This window comes from Engraulis encrasicolus, chromosome 1, assembly GCF_034702125.1.
Source record: "Engraulis encrasicolus isolate BLACKSEA-1 chromosome 1, IST_EnEncr_1.0, whole genome shotgun sequence".
Classification (NCBI taxonomy): Eukaryota; Metazoa; Chordata; class Actinopteri; order Clupeiformes; family Engraulidae; genus Engraulis; species Engraulis encrasicolus.
The window spans coordinates 25,217,118-25,244,000 of record NC_085857.1 but is presented as its reverse complement, the minus strand read 5'-3'; the positions used below and the strand labels follow the sequence as shown (position 1 = coordinate 25,244,000).

General features: G+C 41.4%; 1 protein-coding gene across 1 annotated transcript; it reads left to right on the top strand.

Moving 5' to 3' along the window:
- Positions 1 to 20,903: 20,903 nt before the first annotated feature.
- LOC134455964 (zinc finger MYM-type protein 1-like) lies at positions 20,904 to 24,867 on the top strand. The gene is made up of 3 exons (XM_063207382.1): positions 20,904 to 22,776; positions 22,903 to 23,005; positions 24,290 to 24,867. The coding sequence occupies exons 1-3, from the start codon at positions 21,260 to 21,262 to the stop codon at positions 24,815 to 24,817; spliced, it is 2,148 nt and encodes a 715-aa protein (XP_063063452.1). The 5' UTR covers positions 20,904 to 21,259; the 3' UTR covers positions 24,818 to 24,867.
- The last annotated feature ends 2,016 nt before the right edge of the window (positions 24,868 to 26,883 follow it).

Below are 26,883 nucleotides of genomic sequence, written 5' to 3'. Positions count from 1 at the left end.
CTAATATCAATTTTTCAATGGAGCTAGGAAAGTCACCCAAAAGTGGGTTTTTGAAAAATCATTGTGACCAAATGAGGCAGAATACCATCACAGTTTTTGGATATGTTAAGAACAGACATCTAATCTTTCCAAAACTGTTGATAATATGGTGGTGAGTCGTGACATTTTTTTTTAATGACATGGCAAAGATGGCACCAAGTTTCAGTTTTTCCATTTTAAAGACTTCTTATCTTCTTAACTGTTCATCGCAGAAGATCAGTCTTTCAACACAACATGCACAGAATGGTTGGGAACATACATTGTCCATATCAAACCTCTGTCTTTAAAACTGCACTTACCACAGTCATTCAAATATGCCCACAAATTCAAAGGTGAGAATTTTCCAAGCAACTTTAAGCCCCCAGAAAACGGTGGTAAATGACAAGAGGATGTGTGAAAATCCACATTTCACAAGTACATGTTCCAAATGTTACCCTTTGAAATTTGTAAGGACCTACTTAAAGCAGTTTTTTGGATACGGCAATCTGAAAGTGGGCTCTCTGAGAAGTCTGTTCCGAACGAGTCAGGGGGGTACCTGACATAAACATTTTTAATGACAAAACTATGAGGAGTTGAGAGCTATAATGTTGCATTTTTCCTATTGGGACGTTTGTGAGCCTCCTTGATTTTTTTCTGCCAATTCTGAGATGGTCGTGCGGGATGATACAGAGATTTGGCGTGGAATGACCCCTATGTTTTTTTTTTCCATTTTTCATTATTTTTCCCTATATGTCTGGGTCAAATTGACCCGGACACCTTCTGTGTAACCAAAACATGAACACCTTACAAGGGTTACACTTAAAGTGGCTTTCTTACGATCGCCCCCAGCAATTTTGATGAGATTGCACCCAACGCACACGTCTGTGTGCAGTATCTAACGTGAGCAAAATTGACCTGATATACACACGGCAACGCGCTCATCCACGAAAGGTGCCCGTGCACGCCTATCCTGCAACAAGTGTACACTGTAAACAAAAAACTGTTGTTTTTACGGTAAATTGCTGGCAGCAGTGGTTGCCAAAGTCTACCTTTAAATAAATAACGTTATATTTCCTTTTTACATTTTACGGTAAATTGCTGGCAGCAGTGGTTGCCGAAGCCTACCGTTAAATAAATAACGGTATTATTATTTTTTACATTTTACGGTAAAATTATGGCAGCAATGGTTGCCAAAACGTACCGTTAAATAAATTACGGTAAAAAATTATATGATATTTTTACGGTGAAATAATGGTAGTAGTAGATATCAAAACTATACCGTTAAATTACGCTAAAAGTTTCCCCTCAAGTACGCCAAAAACGTGTTTACATTTTAAAACGCTGTGATTTTTGCATAATTTTACTGTTAAAAAAAAAACAAATTACTGTACCGTTAAAGGTGGGGGGGGTATGGGGCTAAGTGAATGTGTGTGTGTGGGTGTGAGTGTGTGTGTCTGCGTGAGGGGGGCTAATAAGGTGAGTGAAGGTGTGTCTGTGTGTGTATGGGGGGGGGGGGGGGGGGGTGGATGGAATATATTCAGGTCAGTCCAATTATAGAGTTACAATCAGACGACTGATTGGACTGATTATACTCAGGTGAGTCCAATTATAGAGTTGCAATCACAGACAACTGATTGGACTGATTCTACTCACTGGAGTCTGATAAACATCAACCTAATTAGATACCTAAATAAATGCCCAATTGCCAGATTGTCTAGTGCTGGCAGGTGGACTAGTCTGGTAATAAAAGGCCTGGTAATAACCTTAACGAAAATTAAGGCCACAGCTAGCGGGGCAAGCAAGCTAACAAACAAGCTAATTAGCAAGCCATACAGCCACCCTTACAAAGTGACCTGCTAACAAGCTAGTTAGCAAGCCATACAGCCACCCTTACAACGTGACCTGCTAGCCGGGCCGGCCAGGCCAGGCCAGGCTAGGCCAGGTGAGGGCAGGCCAGCCGGCCGGCCGGCCTTACAGCCAGCCAGCCAGCCAGCTAGCTAGCAACCAGTGAGCAGTACAATGCAAGTCCCGGTTTAAATACATGTTCAAGTGAACCATGTGACCCGAGTGATGAAGCATTTGGCAGGTGTAGGCAGTAAGTTAATCATTGCATGACAGCCCTTAGCACTCAGGTGAGGTCAGGAATTGATTGACAGATTGATTTGGATGGCGTAGAATGACCATTTCAAATATACTGGGCTACTTCTAAGAGACTGAATCAAGGGTTTACTGTCCCAGGTAGACTTTTTCAAATCGTACTAGCCTATAGGTATATTTTACACATTAAATGAGGCTAAACTGTAGGCTGTTAATATATAAGTTACAGTGAATTACTGCAAAATGTGCAAACTGTTGCCATTTGCAGTCCTTAACTGTTGCACAGTTTATTCAGTTGCCAGCTTCACTGTTGTCAAATCTACAACGTGGAGGCACCTGGAGCCAAGCAGACAGGCAATCAGTTTTCTGTGGAGTAATTAATATTAATTAAGCGGGCTTGCGAAGGAAGGACCATGCAGAGCATGGCCCTTGCAGAGCAAGGCCCGATTCTAGTAATCTCTAAGTCCTGTTTCTTTATCGTTATGTGCAGGGCAGCAGTAAAAATAGAAAATGGATCTCCTCCTAGGCCTTTCGAGATAGAGACACCGTTCAAACACTAAAACGACCGGCTCGGCTTGGAGATCACGTATAGTTATAGGCTTCTCTGTGTCTCTTGTCGTTTTCCCGTTTTTGGCGATTTTGTTAAAGCCTGGGTCCCCATTGAAAACAGTGGTGGAACCTCCATGAACCAAAGTTCCGCCACTCTAAAGATTAGAGTGTAGGAGGCTTTTTCGGTCATAAAACATCAACACTTTCACCTAGAAGTTTAGTTGGCGCGTTGTTAGCGAGCTCTATGGGATGTCTCCAAATTGTCAAAGTTTCATCTCCCAACTCCCAATACTTTTTAAATGGCAGGTTTGTAAAAAAAACAGGCCTAGGTCTATGGAGAATCCCAGTCTTTCCAAAAATGCATTTTTCAAGAGATCAGCGCATGTCCCACACGGAGGTCCATTTGTGCCTGAACCCTTTAACCTATAAACTTCATTCAAAGACTGTTAGAGAGATCACAAGCATGACTCCGATCTGTGAAAAGGACACGTGCCAACTCCTTTTAGTTTTTTTCAACGATGTTGTAAAGACAAAAAACTCATTCTCATTCTGGCCTCTGCTTAGAGGACAATACTAACTGCCATTACAGTCAATCAGAACAGGTGCAGCCAATAAAGTGTTCCATTTCAACTGTCACTGTCTCAAGATTCTATTCTTAACACATTGAATACCGGCGGTGCTCACGGAATTATGTCGTAGAATACCAGCGTTCTATGCCCTTTTTTACGTTTTTTTGTAGACTCACAGCTTATTATGTGATAGGGCCACTGAAATATGTTATGACTCGTTTGAAAGTGGAGACGCTGCCCTCTTAGTAGGTGAAAACTGTGTGTCTCTACGAGCTTTTATTGCCGAGTAAACCCACGCTAAACCGAAGTGGGTATCCATGGAATTCAGCTACAATCGGAGATATTGAGGTTTTTGTGAAGGGTGCGCTTCTTCAGAATGTGACGAGTTTGAAAGGGGATGAGTTGGTTTTAATCACAATTTGGTGCAAGGTTAGCTCTGACACACATCTTCCTGCACGTCAAGACACGCCTCCTGCTCTAAACCACTAGTATATACGACACCGGCAATCAATGCCCTTCGAAATCCACGTTTTTCACACAGACTGAACACAAGCTCTTTGCACACATGCAGAAGGTCGGACATTTGCTAAAATAGTTCCCGATGACTCCCGAAATAATAGCCCAACATTGACAACAAATCCCAATGATATGATGCTTAGATGTAGCCCATTCGATCCATATGTAGCCATCTATGCTAGCTTCTGGCTTTTCACATACAGGAAGACAGTTCAACATAGGGGTGAATAATCAAATAAACTTATCTGGTTGGCGATCAAACTTCTAAATCGGAGCGCATTACTCCAATTACAATTCGGGTGCCATTTTGATCCAAGGAGCTGGTAAAGGTCTAGGTAGCAAGCCCAGAAAGTTCAAGATACTCCTGGCACGATATACAATGGTCTCTGTGTTTACCTATTGCGTGAAGTCAGACACAATACACGCTACCGATCGTGGGCTACTAGGGAAACAACAACATAGCACGATTCACGAATACGGCAGCACACCTCCTGCTCTGTCACACTACGACACCAGCAATCGATGCCCTTTGAAATCCCCGTTTTTCACGTGGACTGAACACAAACTCTTTGCACACATGCAGAGGGTGAGACATTTGCTAAAATAGCTCCCGATGACTCCCGAAATAATAGCCCAACATTGACAACAAATCCAAATGATATGATGCTTAGATGTAGCCTAGCCCATCCGATCCGAATCATATGCGGTGGCAGATGGACACTCCCAACTGAGATCGCTCCCGGACGTGTAGTCCCAGGTGTTTCTATCACTCCTGGACGTGTAGTCCCACCCGGATCGAGAGTCTGGCTATGACGAGCCGACAGGGGAGCGTCCTGCGTTGGGAGCGACAATCAGGGAATCATGATATGTAGCCATGCTAGCTTCTGGCTTCTCACATACAGGAAGACACAGAAACTTATCTTTTTGGCGATCAAACGTCCAAATCGGAGCGCATTACTGCAATCACATATCGGGTGCCATTTGGATCCAAGGATCTGGTAAAGGTCTAGCAAGTCCAGAAAGTTCAAGATACTCCAGGCACTATACAATGGTGTTTACCTATTGCGTGAAGTCAGAGACAACACATGCTACAGTGACCGTACTAGGGAAATCAATGCAGGCAGCGCGATAGGCGACATGGGTTGGCATCCAGACATCTTGGTAAGTTAAATTAAAATATCCAAATCATAACACTCAAACATCATAACAATCAAACAACTTTGGACTGCAAATGTTGTCATTTATGTCCATCACAGAGCTACCAAAATCACATATATTGTCCATTGAAGGGTGTAGATTCAAAATATGATATTTAAATGCAAAAACGTATTTTTGCGTTTTGGTATACAACGCATGGGCGTGAAAAACGCATTATTACGTCGTCGGTACTCAATGTGTTAACGAGCAGGTGCGAGCAACCATTCTAGAAGTCTATTGTTCAGCTCTGCAATGCAATGTAATATAGTCTTGCTGGACTGAGCATGACAGCTAGCTACTTGGCTTAGTGGTTATGCATTGTGCTGGATTATAGATATGGAGGTTGAGGATTCGAACCCCACTTGAAGCGATGCTGATTTTCAAAATTATATCATATGCAGTGTTCCTTGGCCAACTTAAAATGCCATGTATGTCATTTATTATCAATGGCAAATGTGCTGGATTAGAGATATGGAGGTTGAGAGTTCGAATCCCACTTGAAGCAATGCTGATTTTCAAAATTATATCATATGCAGTGTTCCTTAGCCAAGTTAAAATACCATGTATGTCATTTAGTATCGATGGCAAATGTGCTGAATTACAGATATGGAGTTTGGGGGTTCGAACCCCAGTCCAAGCCATGTTGATTTTCAAAATTATATCATATGCAGTGTTCCTTGGCCAACTTAAAATGCCATGTATGTCAATTAGTATGGATGGCAAATGGGCTGAATTACAGATATTGAGGTTGGGGGTTCGAACCCCAGTCAAAGCCATGTTGATTTTCAAAATGATATCATATGCAGTGTTCCTTGGCCAACTTAAAATGCCATGTATGTCATTTAGTATGGATGGCAAATGTACTGAATTACAGATATTGAGGTTGGGGGTTCGAACCCCAGTCAAAGCCATGTTGATTTTCTAAATTATATCATATGCAGTGTTCCTTGGCCAACTTAAAATGCCATGTATGTCATTTAGTATGCATGGCAAATGTGCTGAATTACAGATATGGAGGTTGGGGGTTCGAATCCCAGTCGAAGCCATGTTGATTTTCAAAATTATATCATATGCAGTGTTCCTTGGCCAATTTAAAATGCCATGTATGTCATTTAGTATGAATGGCAAATGTGCTGAATTAGGGATATGGGGGTTGGAGGTTCGAACCCCAGTCGAAGCCATGTTGATTTTCAAAATGATATCATATGCAGTGTTCCTTAGCCAACTTCAAATATCATGTATTGTATGTCATTTAATATCAATGGCAAAGGGGTTGGATTACAGATATGGAGGTTGTGAGTTCTAATCCCGCTCGAAGCCATGTTGATTTTCAAAATTATATCATATGCAGTGTTCCTTAGCCAACTTAAAATACCATGTATGTCATTTAGTATATCCCCAAAACGCAGAGCTACAACACTTTCAAGATGGCTGAATCCAAGATGGCTGAATTGTTTGGCCCATAACTTCTGACTGGGTGGATGGAGTTTTTCCAAGATTTCTTTTAGCTTTGTTTTCTCAATAATTGTTTTGTTTTCTTGTACACCCACTGTGCACAACCAAGGCAGTGGGAGAGTTACTCAGTGACATTTAAACGTCAGCATTTCATTGCAGGTTAATGTGAAAGGAAGTCCTTACCTGATTGGTGAGTGGAGCTAGCCAGCTGTTGCGTTTCAAGCCAATGCTGTTCTTGTTTGGTTAGCGTCCAATTAGACTTGCACATGCGCTTTAAATCAGCGCGAGATCCAAAGTTCCCGTAAGCCACTTCAATCATGACAGCAACACACCACTGGTAAGCTCTCTCCTCAATCCCACTAAAACTGCCTTTTACTTGTGTAACTCGTACTTAAACTCATGTAAAGTTGGTTTTAATGTGAACTATAGTCACATCACGCATTTGGTAATCCAACAATCGCTCCGTTGAGCAAGTAAACTCCAGCAATGTTTGTAGCAACTTAGCAGCCCGTCTTGCGGTAGCGCAATGAATTCTGGGTAATGTAGTCTGTAATGTAATCTCCTGTTTGTACTTTCTGCTGCTTGTAAATGGCAACTGACTACTCTGCGCTGGTAAATGTGCTTACTTGGCGTTCTTACTGATGGTTGCGTTCATGGCTTTAATTGAGTAAAGTAAAGTTTGGTAATGGAGTAAAATATTATCTTGTAGACTGAAATATAGGTTGCTGGTGTTCATTAAGGCAACTTGGTTGCTACACATTGTTTGGAATTGTTGAGTACTTAAACTTACTAATGGGTTAGAGAAATGTGTGAAAGTGTTTACTATGCTGTGACTAGTTTAATGGGCCGTGCAGCAATTGTATTATGAACTCTTTATTTAAAGAAAATGTAAATGTGGAGCTCTCCTAATTTATATGTTGTAGCCTGGGATAAGTGCAATTGGTAACATGCATTTGTGTTTTATTTATATTTCAACTTGTATGCAATATTGGAATGAAATGCTTGTTATTTATTTGTACTTTCAGCCACATTTCTGTGCATATATTCTTGTACTGTATCATTCATTTGGCCATTTTGGCCTTATTTTGTGATTTCAGGTTTATAACCTAAAGACTGTGGTGCTACTAAAAAGTTGAAACCCAAAGAAAATAAAGACCACAAAGAGTTATTTCCGTCTGTTGCTGTTTTGATGCCCTTTCGGTGGGTTAACCGAACAATAGTACTTTGTTTCATCTCTGCCCCAAAAGGCAAGCCCGCTTCCAGCATTTTCTGTGAGAATGCATTTCTAGTTAAGCGGGCTTGCGGAGCATGGCCCTTGCAGAGCAAGGCCCGATTATAGTAATCTCTAAGTCCTGTTTTTTATTATCGTTCTTGTGCAGGGCAGCAGCAAAATAGAAAATGGATCTCCTCCTAGGCCTTTCGAGATAGAGACACCGTTCAAACACTAAAACGACCGGCTCGGCTTGGAGATCGCGTATAGTTATAGGCTTCTCCGTGTCTCTTGTCGTTTTCCCGTTTTTGGCGATTTTGTTAAAGCCTGGGTCCCTATTGAAAACAGTGGTGGAACCTCCATGAACCAAGGTTCCGCCACTCTAGAGATTAGAGTGTAGGAGGCTTTTTCGGTCATAAAACATCAACACTTTCACCTAGAAGTTTAGTTGACACGTTGTTAGCGAGCTCTATGGGATGTCTCCAAATTGTCAAAGTTTCATCTCCCAACTCCCAATACTTTTTAAATGGCAGGTTTGTAAAAAAAAACAGGCCTGGGTCTATGGAGAATCCCAGTCTTTCGAAAAGTGCATTTTTCAAGAGATCAGCGCATGTCCCACACGGAGGTCCATTTGTGCCTGAAAAATGTAACCTATAAACTTCATTCAAAGACTGTTAGAGAGATCACAAGCATGACTCCGATCTGTGAAAAGGACACGTGCCAACTCCTTTTAGTTTTTTTACAACGATGTTGTAAAGACAAAAAACTAATTCTCATTTTCTCCCCAGTTTAGAGCTCAATACTAACTGTCTTTCAGTCAATCACAACAGGTGCAGCCAGTGAAGGGTTCCATTTCAACTGTCACTGTCTCAAGATTCTATTCTTAACGAGCAGGTGCGAGCAACCATTCTAGAAGTCTATTGTTCAGCTCTGCAATGCAATGTAATATAGTCTTGCTGGACTGTGCATGACAGCTAGCTGCTTGGCTTAGTGGTAATGCATGCTGCTGCATCAGAGATATGGAGGTGGAGGGTTCGAACCCCACCCAAAGCCATGTTGATTTTCTAAATTATATCATATGCAGTGTTACTTGGCCAACTTAAGATGTCATGTATGTCATTTAGAATGGATGGCAAATGTGCTGAATTACAGATATTATGGTTGGGGGTTCGAACCCCAGTCAAAGCCATGTTGATTTTCAAAATTATATCATATGCAGTGTTCCTTGGCACACTTAAAATGCCATGTATGTCATTTAGTATGCATGGCAAATGTGCTGAATTACAGATATGGAGGTTGGGGGTTCGAACCCCAGTCAAAGCCATGTTGATTTTCTAAATTATATCATATGCAGTGTTCATTGGCCAACTTAAAATGCCATGTATGTCATTAAGTATGAATGGCAAATGTGCTGAATTAGGGATATGGGGGTTGGAGGTTCGAACCCCAGTTGAAGCCATGTTGATTTTCAAAATGATATCATATGCAGTGTTCCTTAGCCAACTTCAAATATCATGTATTGTATGTCATTTAATATCAATGGCAAAGGGGTTGGATTACAGATATGGAGGTTGTGAGTTCTAATCCCGCTCGAAGCCATGTTGATTTTCAAAATTATATCACATGCAGTGTTCCTTAGCCAACTTAAAATACCATGTATGTCATTTAGTATATCCCCAAAACGCAGAGCTACAACACTTTCAAGATGGCTGAATCCAAGATGGCTGAATTGTTTGGCCCATAACTTCTGACTGGGTGGATGGAGTTTTTCCAAGATTTCTTTTAGCTTTGTTTTCTCAATAGTACTTTGTTTCATCTCTGCCCCAAAAGGCAAGCCCGCTTCCAGCATTTTCTGTGAGAATGCATTTCTAGTTATTATTATTGGTCTTGTGCAGGGCAGCAGTAAAATAGAAAATGGATCTCCTCCTAGGCCTTTCGAGATAGAGACACCGTTCAAACACTAAAACGACCGGCTCGGCTTGGAGATCGCGTATCGTTATAGGCTTCTCCGTGTCTCTTGTCGTTTTCCCGTTTTTGCCGATTTTGTGAAAGCCTGGGTCTCCATTGAAAACAGTGGTGGAACCTCCATGAACCAAAGTTCCGCCACTCTAAAGATTAGAGTGTAGGAGGCTTTTTCGGTCATAAAACATCAACACTTTCACCTAGAAGTTTAGTTGACGCGTTGTTAGCGAGCTCTATGGGATGTCTCCAAATTGTGAAAGTTTCATCTCCCAACTCCCAATACTTTTTAAATGGCAGGTTTGTAAAAAAAACAGTCCTGGCTCTATGGAGAATCCCAGTCTTTGGAAAAGTGCATTTTTCAAGAGATCAGCGCATGTCCCACACGGAGGTCCATTTGTGCCTGAAAAATTTAACCTATAAACTTCATTCAAACACTGTTAGAGAGATCACAAGCATGACTCCGATCTGTGAAAAGGACACGTGCCAACTCCTTTTAGTTTTTTTACAACGATGTTGTAAAGACAAAAAACTCATTCTCATTTTCTCCCCTGTCTAGAGCTCAATACTAACTGTCTTTCAGTCAATCACAACAGGTGCAGCCAGTGAAGAGTTCCATTTCAACTGTCACTGTCTCAAGATTCTATTCTTAACGAGCAGGTGCGAGCAAGCATTCTAGAAGTCTATTGTTCAGCTCTGCAATGCAATGGAATATAGTCTTGCTGGACTGTGTATGACAGCTAGCTTCTTGGCTTAGTGGTAATGCATGCCGCTGCATTAGAGATATGGAGGTTGAGGGTTCGAATCCCATCCGATGCCATGTTGATTTTCTAAATTATATCATATGCAGCGTTCCTTGGCCGACTTAAAATGCCATGTATATCATTTAGTATGGATGGCAAATGTGCTGAATTACAGATATTGAGGTTGGGGGTTCGAAACCCAGTCAAAGCCATGTTGATTTTCAAAATTACATGATATGCAGTGTTCCTTGGCCAACTTAAAATGCCATGTATGTCATTTAGTATGCATGGCAAATGTGCTGGATTACAGATATGGAGGTTGGGGGTTCGAATCCCAGTCAAAGCCATGTTGATTTTCTAAATTATATCATATGCAGCGTTCCTTGGCCGACTTAAAATGCCATGTATATCATTTAGTATGCATGGCAAATGTGCTGGATTACAGATATGGAGGTTGGGGGTTCGAATCCCAGTCAAAGCCATGTTGATTTTCTAAATTATATCATATGCAGCGTTCCTTGGCCGACTTAAAATGCCATGTATATCATTTAGTATGGATGGCAAATGTGGTGAATTACAGATATTGAGGTTGGGGGTTCGAAACCCAGTCAAAGCCATGTTGATTTTCAAAATTACATCATATGCAGTGTTCCTTGGCCAACTTAAAATGCCATGTATGTCATTTAGTATGCATGGCAAATGTGCTGGATTACAGATATGGAGGTTGGGGGTTCGAATCCCAGTCAAAGCCATGTTGACTTTCAAAATTATATCATATGCAGTGTTCCTTGGCCAACTTAAAATGCCATGTATGTCATTTAGTATGAATGGCAAATGTGCTGAATTAGGGATATGGGGGTTGGAGGTTCGAACCCCAGTCGAAGCCATGTTGATTTTCAAAATGATATCATATGCAGTGTTCCTTAGCCAACTTCAAATATCATGTATTGTATGTCATTTAATATCAATGGCAAAGGGGTTGGATTACAGATATGGAGGTTGTGAGTTCTAATCCCGCTCGAAGCCATGTTGATTTTCAAAATTATATCATATGCAGTGTTCCTTAGCCAACTTAAAATACCATCTATGTCATTTAGTATATCCCCAAAACGCAGAGCTACAACACTTTCAAGATGGCTGAATCCAAGATGGCTGAATTGTTTGGCCCATAACTTCTGACTGGGTGGATGGAGTTTTCCAAGATTTCTTTTAGCTTTGTTTTCTCAATAGTACTTTGTTTCATCTCTGCCCCAAAAGGCAAGCCCGCTTCCAGCATTTTCTGTGAGAATGCATTTCTAGTTATTATCGTTCTTGTGCAGGGGGACAGTAAAAATAGAAAATGGATCTCCTCCTAGGCCTTTCGAGATAGAGACACCGTTCAAACACTAAAACGACCGGCTCGGCTTGGAGATCGCGTATAGTTATAGGCTTCTCCGTGTCTCTTGTCGTTTTCCCGTTTTTGGCGATTTTGTTAAAGCCTGGGTCCCCATTGAAAACAGTGGTGGAACCTCCATGAACCACAATTCCGCCACTCTAGAGATTAGAGTGTAGGAGGCTTTTTCGGTCATAAAACATCAACACTTTCACCTAGAAGTTTAGTTGGCGCGTTGTTAGCGAGCTCTATGGGATGTCTCCAAATTGTCAAAGTTTCATCTCCCAACTCCCAATACTTTTTAAATGGCAGGTTTGTAAAAAAAACAGGCCTAGGTCTATGGAGAATCCCAGTCTTTCCAAAAATGCATTTTTCAAGAGATCAGCGCATGTCCCACACGGAGGTCCATTTGTGCCTGAACTCTTTAACCTATAAACTTCATTCAAAGACTGTTAGAGAGATCACAAGCATGACTCCGATCTGTGAAAAGGACACGTGCCAACTCCTTTTAGTTTTTTTACAACGATGTTGTAAAGACAAAAAACTCATTCTCATTCTGGCCTCTGCTTAAGGCTCAATACTAACTGTCAGTTAGTATCAGAACAGGTGCTCCCAATGAAGGGTTCCATCTTAACTGCCACTGTCTCAAGATTCTATTCTTAACGAGCAGGTGCCAGCAGCCATTCTAGAAGTCTATTGTTCAGCTCTTCAATGCAATGTGATATAGTCTTGCTGGACTGTGCATGACAGCTAGCTGCTTGGCATAATGGGAATGCATGCTGCTGGATTAGAGATATGGAGGTTGAGGGTTTGAACCCCACCCGAAGCCATGTTGATTTTCAAAATTATATCATATGCAGTGTTCCTTGGCCAACTTAAAATGCCATGTATGTCATTTAGTATGAATGACAAATGTGCTGAATTACAGATATGGAGGGTCGGGGTTCGAACCCCAGTCGAAGCCATGTTGATTTTCAAAATTATATCATATGCAGTGTTCCTTGGCCAACTTAAGATGCCATGTATGTCATTTAGTATGAATGGCAAATGTGCTGAATTACAGATATGGATGTTCGGGGTTCGAACCCCAGTCGAAACAATGTTGATTTTCAAAATTATATCATATGCACTGTTCCTTGGCCAACTTAAAATGCCATGTATGTCATTTAGTATGCATGGCAAATGTGCTGAATTACAGATATGGAGGTTGGGGGTTCGAACCCCAGTCAAAGCCATGTTGATTTTCAAAATTATATCATATGCAGCGTTCCTTGGCCGACTTAAAATGCCATGTATGTCATTTAGTATGAATGGCAAATGTGCTGAATTACAGATATGGAGGTTGGGGGTTCGAACCCCAGTCGAAGCCATGTTGATTTTCAAAATTATATCATATGCAGTGTTCCTTGGCCAAGTTAAAATGCCATGTATGTCAATTAGTATGGATGGCAAATGTGCTGAATTACAGATATTGAGGTTGGGGGTTCGAACCCCAGTCAAAGCCATGTTGATTTTCAAAATTATATCATATGCAGTGTTCCTTGGCCAACTTAAAATGCCATGTATGTCATTTAGCATACATGGCAAATGTGCTGAATTACAGATAAAGAGGTTGGGGGTTCGAACCCCAGTCAAAGCCATGTTGATTTTCAAAATGATATCATATGCAGTGTTCCTTAGCCAACTTCAAATATCATGTATTGTATGTCATTTAATATCAATCGCAAAGGGGCTGGATTACAGATATGGAGGTTGTGAGTTCGAATCCCGCTCGAAGCCATGTTGATTTTCAAAATTATATCATATGCAGTGTTCCTTAGCCAACTTAAAATACCATGTATGTCATTTAGTATATCCCCAAAACGCAGAGCTACAACACTTTCAAGATGGCTGAATCCAAGATGGCTAAATTGTTTGGCCCATAACTTCTGACTGGGTGGATGGAGTTTTTCCAAGATTTCTTTTAGCTTTGTTTTCTCAATAGTACTTTGTTTCATCTCTGCCCCAAAAGGCAAGCCTGCTTCCAGCATTTTCTGTGAGAATGCATTTCTAGTTATTATTGGTCTTGTGCAGGGGCAGTAAAAATAGAAAATGGATCTCCTCCTAGGCCTTTCGAGATAGAGACACCGTTCAAACACTAAAACGACCGGCTCGGCTTGGAGATCGCATATAGTTATAGGCTTCTCCGTGTCTCTTGTCGTTTTCCCGTTTTTGGCGATTTTGTTAAAGCCTGGGTCCCCATTGAAAACAGTGGTGGAACCTCCATGAACCAAAGTTCCGCCACTCTAAAGATTAGAGTGTAGGAGGCTTTTTCGGTCATAAAACATCAACACTTTCACCTAGAAGTTTAGTTGGCACGTTGTTAGCGAGCTCTATGGGATGTCTCCAAATTGTCAAAGTTTCATCTCCCAACTCCCAATACTTTTTAAATGGCAGGTTTGTAAAAAAACAGGCCTAGGTCTATGGAGAATCCCAGTCTTTCCAAAAATGCATTTTTCAAGAGATCAGCGCATGTCCCACACGGAGGTCCATTTGTGCCTGAACCCTTTAACCTATAAACTTCATTCAAAGACTGTTAGAGAGATCACAAGCATGCCTCCGATCTGTGAAAAGGACACGTGCCAACTCCTTTTAGTTTTTTTTACAACGATGTTGTAAAGACAAAAAACTCATTCTCATTCTCTCCCCTGTTTAAGGCTCAATACTAACTGTCAGTTAGTATCAGAACAGGTGCTCCCAATGAAGGGTTCCATCTTAACTGCCACTGCCCTACTAACAATTTTTAGTTCTACGAAGGTTCCTGGAACACAAGCCCTTGGTTCCAGTTTAGTTCTGGGTACGTCCCCAGAGAGTCATTTTTGGTTATTTTTCCATTCTCACTTGGTTGGCAGGAAAGTTTAATTTTCGTTCCTAGAATGTTATATGTGTAGTTCCCATTCCGTTCCCTTATTGTTCTCTCACCGTCACTTTATTCCTGTTCATGTCATGTTTGTTCCCTTGCCGTTCCCATATCGTCGGCTTGCTACCAAAACCGCCTAAGTCCGAATTTGGTCGAAATGAGATTTTTGCATAAACTTACTCCCCTACCACAGCTGCATCACCCTGCCTTTCTGCCAGGGTCATTGATCAATCACAACGGTAACCAGAGTCAAAAATCTGTATGTATAAAGTCATACACTGCCTATGAGAAAATGAATGACCAGGGACGTAGCTATAGGGAGGACAAGGAGGGCATTTGCCTGTAGGCCTAGGGCCCTCCTGCAGGTGGCAGGGGTAGGGGCCCTATTATGATCTTGGCAGGTGGTATGGGGGCCCTATCTATTCATCCTGGGGCCCTGTGCACAATTATTCTGCCAATGTGAATGACTTGGGTAACTTGACTTAGCCATTTTTGATGCAAGAAACAGTTTATTTACATCTGTTAAGAGTGTCTCTCTCTCTCTCTCTCTCTCTCTCTCTCTCTCGCTCTCTCTCTCTCGCTCTCTCTCTCTCTCTCTCTCTCTCTCTCTTCAAAGACAATGGCCATGTTTCAAAACTTCATCCTTAGACATCTGTCTGAGATAATCTGGTTAACACACAATGGTTATAGCCTTACATTAATTTATGATTGTAGCCTTAAATAGAATTGAGCAATTAATAATCATGTGCTTTATTTGATATTATCACAGGTGTACAAAAGACTGCCATAGACTCCATCCTCCTATGACAATCTGTTATTTCATACATTTATCTAATATTATATAATGTAGATCTTGAAAAGCGTTGGGTTGATATCACTAGTGCAATACATTATTGCATACACAGTAAGATAACTAACTCCATTGTGTAAAGGATCCAGTAGTGGTTCTATACCATATTCTGAATGCCACGGTCATGGTGTTGAAGTGGGCGGGGCACAGTTCTATGACCAGGTTACCTCGGTCATGGGTAAGGTTGGGAGGGTGGGGCAGTTCTATGAGCATGGAAAATAGCAGAAGTGAATCAAAGATGATACACAAGGAGGAGACAGTTCGTGAGGAGGTACAGGGACCAACAGAAGTGCCCTACCCCTTCATCCTCCTCCATGACTGATGGGACCTCAACATGGAGATTGGAGGCCACTGCATGGCTTCCTCTGTGTGGTACTGCAATCTGATGAGAATGTAAATAATGATTTCATTGAAAGCTAATATGACTGAAAGTGTTTGAAAGTAAAATAAATCTGTGAAAATCTGTTGGAAGACATGAGATTTACCAGCATACTAGATTGTTACAAGGTCTACAAATATTTTCATGTTTCAATTATTCACCATTTCCAGGATTAAAGTTTTTATTCCATTATTTTGAGTAATTACTACTTTTTGGGAATGCACGCACCAAGCAATACACAGGTGTTAAGTGCAGGTGCAGACGCCGACCTTTGTTGGTCTTTTGTCATTCAGGATTAAAGTTTGGAATAAAAATAAAAAAGAATAGTATAACTATCAAAATAATATGCAGTGCATTGTTCTTGTTGTGCTGCATCAAATAATTTATTTTAAAGTGTTTTGTTTTCCTTAGGAGCCATTTCATGTTTGACTTGCAGCTTCACTCAAAATAAATAAAGAAAATAAATTAACATCTTAGACAGGTACTGTTTGTAGTGGACCAATGACACAGACATGATGACAGGATGATGCAGATGTGGTAGGGGAGTAAAGTTCTGCAAAAATCTCCTTTGACCAAAATTATTAGGGGGGACTAACAATTGCTCTTTGCCCAGGGTCTCAGATTTCCTTGAACCGCCACTGATGTTTGGCGCCCCCTTTGGCGATTAGTTTTTGCCTGTTTTCCAAAAACCCTAAAATCGGACTTAGGCGGTTTTGGTAGCAAGCCGACGATATGCAGTGTTCCTTAGCCAACTTCAAATATCATGTATTGTATGTCATTTAATATCAATCGCAAAGGGGCTGGATTACAGATATGGAGGTTGTGAGTTCGAATCCCGCTCGAAGCCATGTTGATTTTCAAAATTATATCATATGCAGTGTTCCTTAGCCAACTTAAAATACCATGTATATCATTTAGTATATCCCCAAAACGCAGAGCTACAACACTTTCAAGATGGCTGAATCCAAGATGGCTGAATTGTTTGGCCCATAACTTCTGACTGGGTGGATGGAGTTTTTCCAAGATTTCTTTTAGCTTTGTTTTCTCAATAGTACTTTGTTTCATCTCTGCCCCAAAAGGCAAGCCCGCTTCCAGCATTTTCTGTGAGAATGCATTTCTAGTTCATAATAACCTCCATTGCTTTCTGTTGGGTAGGAGGAATGTAAAAAAGGATATTCTGAATTTTGAAGAGGTTTACTGTGTCAATTTGCCTCTCAACCGAAAAATCTGATGGCAAAGCCTCTAAGTCCGATTAGAGAAAAAATGATTGCGATGGAGAATTTTAGATTTTGGCTGAACACCAGTCTAACTCTGATCAATCTAACTCTGACAAATTTGCTGTGTACATATGACACCAGTGAAAAATAAAGGCATATACCGTTTCTTGACTACTTCATCTTCACTTAACGGTATTTTCCAATATTTTCTTTTCAGTGAACAGTTAGGTATTTTATACATATGACACAAGTGAAAAATAAAGTTATGTACCGTTTCTTGACTACTTCATCCCACTTAACGGTATTTTCCAATATTTTCGTTTACAGAGAACAGTCCAGTATTTTCTACATATGACACCTGTCAAAAATAAAGTTATGTAGCGCTTTTTGACTTAAAAGTAGCTTGCCGTATTTAGTACAGAGATAAACTGTTTTACATTTTACGGTCACTGACTGTTGCAATTTGACAGTTTTTTGCCGTAATTTCAACGGACAACGGACAAAATGCTCAAAACCCGCCTAGAAGCACAAAATCCCGCCCAATTCTATTGATTTCTATGGCAAAAAGTGGGCAGGTTTTTCTGATAAATGCCATTTTTACCCGCACACGGCCATAAGCAGCCCAGTTGGGTGGGAACCAGCCCAATCTGGCAACACTGCTATCATTACATTTCTGAGGAAAATAAGGGTATAACACGGCTTTGCGCAAAGGGGTTAAATCACTGACATACCTCTGACAATCTTTCAAAATCAAGAGGTACTTGTGTATACACCACTGCAAATGCATCTCCAGGAGTGTGCGACAAGCTCAGAAGGGATGGGTCAGGGCAGTAACAACACGGGGGACATGCTGGGGACTCAAGAGTGAAATTAGCATCTTGTGGGATTTGGACCATCTCTAATGCACCTGGGAACATCAAATGAAATGATATCAACAGTCAGTGCATTGCACTTCAGAGAGAGAGCAAGAGAGAGAGAGAGAGAGAGAGAGAGAGAGAGAGAGAGAGAGAGAGAGAGAGAGAGAGAGAGAGAGAGAGAGACGTGAAGGTCTGTCATTGTTGTGTGAAGCTGTGATTGCTTACCTTGGAAACCATCGTTGACACTCTCAAAAACAAATGGTGCAGGTGTTATACAATCAATAGTTGGATCTGCAGAACACAGCAGTAAAACCACAATCAGAAAAACAAGTGGGGCATTGTATTTAAAAAGAGCAGAGTGGAGAAGCTGTTTTTGTTGTCCGAACGATCACACACATAATATAGGCTTATGCTATTGCCATGTCATAATATCGCAATTCATTCACTTTTTTATTATTTGGTATTTTGAAGGACCAAAATAGTGGGATGTAGGCTACATTATGTGGAATGGAGTACAGTGGGGTAGCGTAGCTTAATCTCTATCGATCTAGAGGGACATTCAAACTATAAATTTAGATAGCGTTTACAACAATGTGGAATCTTGTCTTGTTACGTACTTGGAAGTTGTCCCCTAGTATCATCCAAAAGCAAGAAACTTGTCAGCAGAAGGGTCCAGCAACAGCAGGCAATGGACATGTTGTCTTTGTTATGGTCCAGGTATCAGTCAACAACAAAAAAGAAAGGAAAGAAAACAGAACATTGATTTTTTATTTTTTCAATAGAATACACTTGAATGAAAGTAAAACAATCTAATTGATCTAAATCATTCTGAAATGCTATAGCTGTAACATTTTCTGTATTCTCATTCACTGGCACATTATTCAAATTGAAAATTAGAACAATTATACAATATCTCCACCAATGAACCAAAGATGAAACATGCAACATGTTGAAAAAACTGTACATAATACCAAAAAAATTAAGTAGGCCCACTATTGAAAATAATACTAACCTTTGCTGTCACACCAAAACGGCAAAGAGTGGAGACGGAGAAAATCAGCTGAAAAACACCGACAATCCGTTAAATGTCATGACAATTACAGGTCTCCCAACACCATAAGCCTAAAAGTAATAGGACTAGTAACTTCAAGAGCGGGAAAATGTGACTTCACTACGACTGCTACTGCTAATAATTTCGCTGCTGCACCAACTCCTATCCACGTAACATGGTAGGAATATCAATCAAACAAAAACCCAAACGACAATTTCAAGTTATAGAAAAGAATCTATGTAAATGGGGAAACAGATTGTCTAAAGTCAAACTATTTCAAAAAGGGCCGTTAGGAAAAATATATTTTCACATCTTTTTTTGTTGTTGTTGTTGAGAATAAGCTCACCGTGTGTGAAGTCCTTTGTTGATTCACCCAGAAGGAACTGGCTGAATAATTTCTGGTAAGGCATGAAAGCAGTAGCCATAAAACTGTAAAAACATTTTAAAAAAATGAAATGTGGGTTTTATAAATGTCAGACAGGCACTTTTGATCCAAAGAGTTTTCTGCAGATTATTTTTATTACTGCTCCGAATGGAACAGGAGGCATCGTTGAGGTCTACATTGATCTCACTTGTCCCCCTCCACCAGGCCTAGCTCGTCAGGTAGGGTCGTTCCCTATGTAACCGAGTGGGGTTACTAAGATTACAGACTTTTAAGTAATTAGGTTTTAAAAGGTGACTACGCCAGTCTCGTTAAAGGGTGAGACAACCCAGATGTTAAAACACAATTTTCCCCGACAGGTTCTAGATGACAAAGGATGACACAGCTGTTGCACATACAATAGTTTTTATTTTCTTCTGCTTTCAGTCTTATTTGTATTCAAAATGTGCAGGCAGTTCACTTGAGTTTATATACACAAACAGAGTTTTAACTCCACTGAAGTCAATACAGATAGATATCGTGAAACAGTGACGGCTGAAGTGCGAGAGCACTGAGTAGGCTAGTACAGGTAATTTACTGAGCGTGTTACCTACACACTGCACTGTGAATGCCAAAGAACACTGCAATCAAAACTGTACACACAAAACATAATCAAAATAAACAAAAGAAGTCACAGCACACTGAAATGATTCACAGTGAAGAGGTAGCCTATGTTTATCAAATCAGGCCTCTTGGCAGAGGGTTTGCTACCACTCAGGGGATCTACACCTCACCAATAAGTTTACACGATGATACTACTAATCTCAACCGGCCAGTCTCCAATCACTCATCCCTTGTCCAAGGGGTGGGTGATTGGAGCTGACCGTGTCAGATCGTATGGCAGAAAGACGAAGGCTGCGCGCACCTGCGCAAAGAAGAACAACCTGCCACAACTAAGAGAGCTCGTGGTGGTAAAAGGCAAGATAACAAACACAAACACCCGGGAAAAGACGGTGGCGTCCTCCCACCTCAGCCCATTGACAATATGTGCTCAACCTAGAAAGCACAAGACAGACTGGGTTAATGCCAGGGAAATGTCATTATCAATGTGCAAGGTGTGGCGTGAAAGCCACAGGCACAGAGTGACGGTAAATTAGAAATTACCTTAAGTTGCAACTGGGAAGCACCGGACCGAGCCTGGAAGCCTACGGTTGACCCTCGCTTCACCATGCAATGCTGCAGTGAAACAACATCACGTTAGCCACAGTGCACAGTGCAGAAGGGCTTACCTTCGAGCCAGTTAGGCTACATGCAGCAACCTGGCGTCCGCATTTCAGCTGTGCTCCAGTATGGGTCCAGAACCCAACATCACCTACTGCACCCAGCGTCCCTAAGCGCCAACCGGTACCGAGGTTAGCCACATCTGGCTAACAGCCAACATAGTAGGCAATTTATACTAACTGGAAGGCAGTGGCGGTTTTTGTATTAAGGGCGCACGGGCGCCGCCCCTCCGTTCAAAATGTCCATCAAATTTGCATCATATTATCATTACTTCTATTAGGAAACCGTATCATTTGTTTCCAATAAAAACGCACTAAGCTGCCCATTCGGAATCGACTTTTAACATGATATTGTTTGCAATCCGGTAGAATGACAGAGGGCCCGCCCTCTCCCGGGCGCCGACAAAGCAAGTGTCTATGCTAGAATGACAAGTAATGTTGCAGAACGTTATGAATAAAGCATTTTAATTGGCCATTTTTCCTTCGGTCTTTGGGCGCACTACATGTGCGACCCGGCCAATTATATCGCATTCTATTTGTATACTGTTGTGTTATTGGACGAGTGTTCGAGATGGCCTGTCAATCAGACGTCAACCTAGCTAGCCTAGAACTACGATTTACCCGCCTTGAAGAAGCTTGCGTGAAAGTGAAGAGATTTTTAAGTATCGATTGTTTTTAAGATGGCCCGACTGTTAACAGCAAAGGAAAATTCGGTGGCTTTGTTGAAGCAATATCCGTTCATCCGTCGTTCTGACGAAGATAAGAAGAGGGTGAAAGTCCTTGGACCTGACTGTCCTGAGCTCCTCATCAGCCAGAGCACCACCGATCGTGGAAGGACGTACGTCAGGACCTTTTCTTCCAGTGTGTATGGTCGCTGGAATTGGCTTACGGGATGCGAAGTGAGTAATGCCCTGTACTGCTTCCCGTGTCTGTTGTTTCAAAGTCCTGGGACAGACATTTGTTGGGTGACATCTGGGGTGACGGACTTGAAACACCTGGGGGAGAAGTGTAAAAAGCACGAAAGCAGCAGAAGCCACCTAGACAACAGCTTGAAGCTACGCCTGTTCGGAAGGCTTAGCATCCGGGAACAGCTTGATGAAGGCTACAGAGTTGGAATTAGAAAACATAACGAGGAAGTGACAAAAAACCGGCACATTTTGTCACGAATAATTGACTGTGTAAAATTCTGTGGGGCATTTGAATTGGCGTTGCGTGGACACGACGAAAGTGCGGACTCAAACAACCCAGGCGTCTTTCTCGGCTTGGTCGACTTTGTTGCCTCAATTGACAGCACACTGAAAGAGCACTTGGAGACAGCAACTGTATTTAAAGGCACCTCAAAAACGATACAGAACGAACTGCTCGATTGCATGTTTTCCGTGGTGAGGGAGCAGATTCTGAAAGAAGTTAAGGACAGTGATTTCATTGCCATCCAGGCCGACGAGACAACGGACATTAGTACCGTGACCCAACTGGTGCTAGTGCTGCGTTACATCGACAGCAAAATGAACGTGCAGGAACGATTCTTCGAATTCATTCCCCTGCAGTCATCAACAGCCGTGAACATTGCCACAGAGCTGAAAGAACGCCTTTCCATAATCCTTCCCGATCAAAAAGAAAAAGAAAAACTCATCTGCCAAGCCTATGATGGAGCGAGCGTAATGAGAGGTGCCACTGGTGGTGTTCAGAAGCGAATAAAAGAGGACTACCCAAATGCGCACTACATCCACTGCTACGCGCACCAGTTGAACTTGATCATGGAACAAGCCACCAGTCACATTTCTAAAGTAAGGAACTTTTTTTCGGACCTTGGTGGCTTTGCCAGTTTTTTTTCAAGATCACCAAAGAGGACCAGTGTATTGGACGAAATGGTTTCCCGCAGGCTGCCAACTTCCAGCAAGGTCAGGTGGAACTTTCACAGCCGCGCTGTCAACACGGTGTTTGAACACAGAGAGGATCTCATCAAATGTTTCCATGCCATACGAGACTCGGGAGACTTCGATGAAATCACCGTGAGAGAGGCAGGAGCATATGCAAGGATCCTGGAAGACCCAGACTTCAGGTTCTTCCTGCAACTTTTTCACCAGATCATGCCCCTTGTAGACACTCTCTATGCCAGGCTACAGAAGAGGAGCATCGACTCAGTGTACATCAAGAGATGCATCCAAAGATTCCAGGAGGACATACAGAAGATCAGGTACTAATTTGATTTGGTTTTAGATACATTATTTTATGGTTTTCTGCTTCAATAACATCAGTTAAAAAATAATGAAAGCCGTAAAAAATAAACCAATTAAACAAACACCTTACTTCCCCTTCACAGAGATTCTCTCCATGCCATGACAGTGGAGCACAGCAGTCTATCCCTGCAATCAAGAAAACGTGTGGCTCTCTCTTCAGAGGATCACCAACGAATTGCAGCTGAAGTGAGTAGAAATCATGCCTTGTATAAAAAAAAGCCTTGTACAAATAACTAATTATATACATTCATGTGGGTGGTTGACGTTTAAGGGCGTAACACCAAAAAAAAAAAAAAGTTTGGTAACACTTTCTATGAAGCCCATATCTATAGCCCATTATGAGCGCATTTATAACAAATTATAATGCACATTATAATTACTTACAACGCATTATGACTACACCCATGATGTTTCATGATGTGTTTCCTGATGTGTTATGTTAACAGTAACAAATAACCATGAATCTATCTTATAATGCTTTATAAAACCACGGGTGTTATGAGTGCTCGTGACTGGATATAAACTACAGGCTGCCTGATGGGGCTTATAGTACATTACGATGCATTATAGATGTGTATTATACAGTGCATTATAGATGCATCCATATGTACTTCACTTTACTTAGAGCACACATTGATGATAATTATGACAGTTTATCATCCAGGTCTGTGCATAGAGGGGTATAGGTGCTCATAATGTACTATAAGCCCCATCAGGCAGCCTGTAGTTTATAGCCAGTCATGAGCACTCATGACACCCTTGGATTTATAAAGCATTATAAACTAGATTCACAACTGTTAATATAAAGCATCATGAAGCATTATGGCTGTAGTCATAATACATTATAAGTAATTATAATGGGCATTATAATTTGTTATGAATGCGCTTTTAATGTGGGCTTTACGTAAAGTGTTACCAAACGTTTTTCCAATTCCTTTTTAAAGGAAAAATAACAGTTTTGTAGATTTTTAACCAATGTTATGAAAAAACAAGGCGTCACGTCTCCCACCCATATACTGTATTGTACCTTTTTAAGGGTGCACTTCAGAATTGCTATTTATTGCTATTTATATATTTATTACTCCAAGTGATGTGGAAGGCTTTAATTTTGCTCTATTGTACTGATGGTCAATTACACTGGCCTACTTATTAACCAAGTGCTATACATACTCATTTATGTTTCTTTTCTTAATTAAAACACAACTATATCAATGGATTAATAACACAATTAACTTGTATAGCCTTTTAAACAGACATGCTACACATGTTTCTTTTTTAAAGCTTACTATTTGATCAAAGTTGTAAACCAGTTGGGCTATAAACAGCTGGCCTAATTACCAGCATTTCATGTGCACAAACTCCATTAGCAGACAATGTCTTATACACTGCTGCCATCTAGTGGCCAATCATAGACATGCTAAAAACCAAGTGCCTTTTTACCCATTTCTTGAATGCCTTTGTTTTTTTTAGGTCTGTGATACCATACTGGGGCACACCAGAGAGAGGTTCCAGTTCACAGACCATCTCATCTGTGCAACCCTCCTGCAGTGCGATCGGTTTGAAGATTATCAAGTGGATTTTCCAGAGGAGGCTCTTAAAACCACAGTGAAGGCTTACCCTGTCCTTGACAGCAGCAGGCTGAAGACAGAGCTAGAACTCCTCTACAGCAACGAGGAATTCAGAGCGTGTAGTGGTGCGGTGGACTTCCTCCAATTCTTTATGGAGAACAACTTGGGGGAGCTTTTTTCAGAGACGGTAACCCTTTTGAAAATACTTGTCACCACACCAATGACGACAGCAGAAGCAGAGAGGTGCTTCTCGACTCTTAAGCGAGTGAAAACATTCCTGAGAAACACAATGTCGCAAGATCGCCTCAACGCACTGGCTACCCTGTCTATGGAGAGGGCCATAGTAACAGAGATGACTGACTTTAACGTTAAAGTCATTGACACATTTTCAAATTTAAAAGAGAGAAGGGCCAAGTTCCTCTACAAGTAGCACTTAAGCATTTAAGCACTTTTGTGTGTGTGTGTGTGTGTGTGTGTGTGTGTGTGTGTGTGTGTGTGTGAGAGAGAGTCAGTGAGAGAGAGCGAGAGAGAGAGAGAATGAGAGAAAGAGTGTGTGTGTGATCCGAATACATCAAATACATGTAAATGTATCCACTTTTCATTACATAAAATTTTCCTTTTGTATTTCTAATTTTCTGACTACCTGTGTTTCTTTCAATAGTTATTTGAATGCACTGTCTTGAGCAGGTGAAGCTGAACAGGTTACCCCAAAATACACCAGAATGCAGGAAATTGCATCCTAGAAATCCAAAAAAAATTTTGGTACGGGAACGGAGGCGCCTGTACCTCTTTCCAGAGGGCAGGAGGCTGAACAGTTTGTGTGCAGGGTGGCTTGTGTCTTTGATGATCATCAGTGCTTTCCGGGTGAGGCGTGTGGTGTAAATGTCCTGCAGGGAGGGGAGTGGTACTCCAATGATCTTCTTCGCTGTGTTCACAACACGCTGGAGTGTCTTCCTGTTTTTCTCCGTGCAGCTTCCTCCCCACACTGTGATGCAGTTGGACACGACGCTCTCTATGGTTCCTCTGTAGAATGTTGTCATGATGGAGGGTGTAGCACTTGCCTTCTTTAGTTTGCGTAAGAAGTAGAGACGCTGATGGGCCTTCTTCGCCAGGGATGTAGTGTTGGTGGGTCAAGAGAGGTCGTCGCTGATGTGCACTCCAAGGAACTTGGTGCTGCTCACTCTCTCCACAGCATCGCCGTCGATGGTCAGTGGTGGCAGTTGTTTTTGGACCCTTTGGAAGTTGACAACAATCTCCTTGGTCTTGTTGACATTCAGCAGGAGGTTGTTGTCTTTGCACCATCTGGCCAGCAGGTCTACTTCTTCTCTGTAGTGAGTCTCATCGCCCTTGGTGATGAGGCCCACCAGTGTTGTATCATCCGCAAACTTCACTAGATGGTTAGTGCTGTGGGTCGTTGTGCAGTCGTGTGTCAGCAGCGTGAACAGCAGGGGGCTGAGAACACAACCTTGCGGAGCCCCCGTGCTCAGGGTCAGGGTGCTTGAGGTGTTGTTCCCTACCCGTACTGCTTGTGGTCTTTGCATCAGAAAGTCCAGCAGCCAGTTGCAGAGGGAGGTGCTGAAACCTAGTTTGTCCAGTTTTCTGATGAGTTGTTGTGGTATTATGGTATTGAATGCCGAACTGAAGTCAATGAACAGCATTCTCACATATGAGTCTTTATTGTCCAAGTGGGTGAGGGCTGGATGGAGGGCAGAGCAAATTGCATCCTCCGTGGATCGCTTGGCTCGGTATGCGAACTGGTAGGGGTCTAAGGTAGGGTGGCTTTGATGTGTGACAGGACTAGCCGTTCGAAGCACTTCATGATTATGGGCGTCAGTGCTACAGGACGGTAGTCATTGAAGCATGATGGTGATGATTTCTTCGGCACAGGTATGATGGTAGCAGCTTTGAAAAGTGATGGGATGACTGCTTGCTCCAGAGAGATGTTAAAGATGTCTGTGAAGACATCCTTCAGCTCTTCTGCACAATCCTTCATCACTCGGCCAGGTATGTTGTCTGGGCCAGCTGCTTTACAAATCATTAACTAATGATGAATAAAACATTAACAAATGTTTTTATTATTAACTAAGTTTTAGTAATGCTTTATAAAATATCTACAAATGATATCTGCAAGATTTTACACACCTTATAAGAGAGTATTTTATTCATTTACAAGCAACATGTAAATGTTTGATAAATATAAAATATTAACATAACATTTCCTAGTCATTTACAAACATTTGTTAACATTTCCTAGACATTTACAAACATTTGTGAATGTTTTGATAATCAATAGTTAATTATTTATTAAGTCTTTATAATGCTTTTTTGCATCCATTATTCTAAAGTGTTACCGGTAAATGTAATGATTTTTATATATGTACAATAGGGGTGGTACGGTTCACAAAATTCACGGTTCGGTTCATATCGCGGTGACAAGGTCACGGTTTTCGGTTCTCTACGGTTCTTTTTTTTTTAGTTCATGATAAATGGTGCACT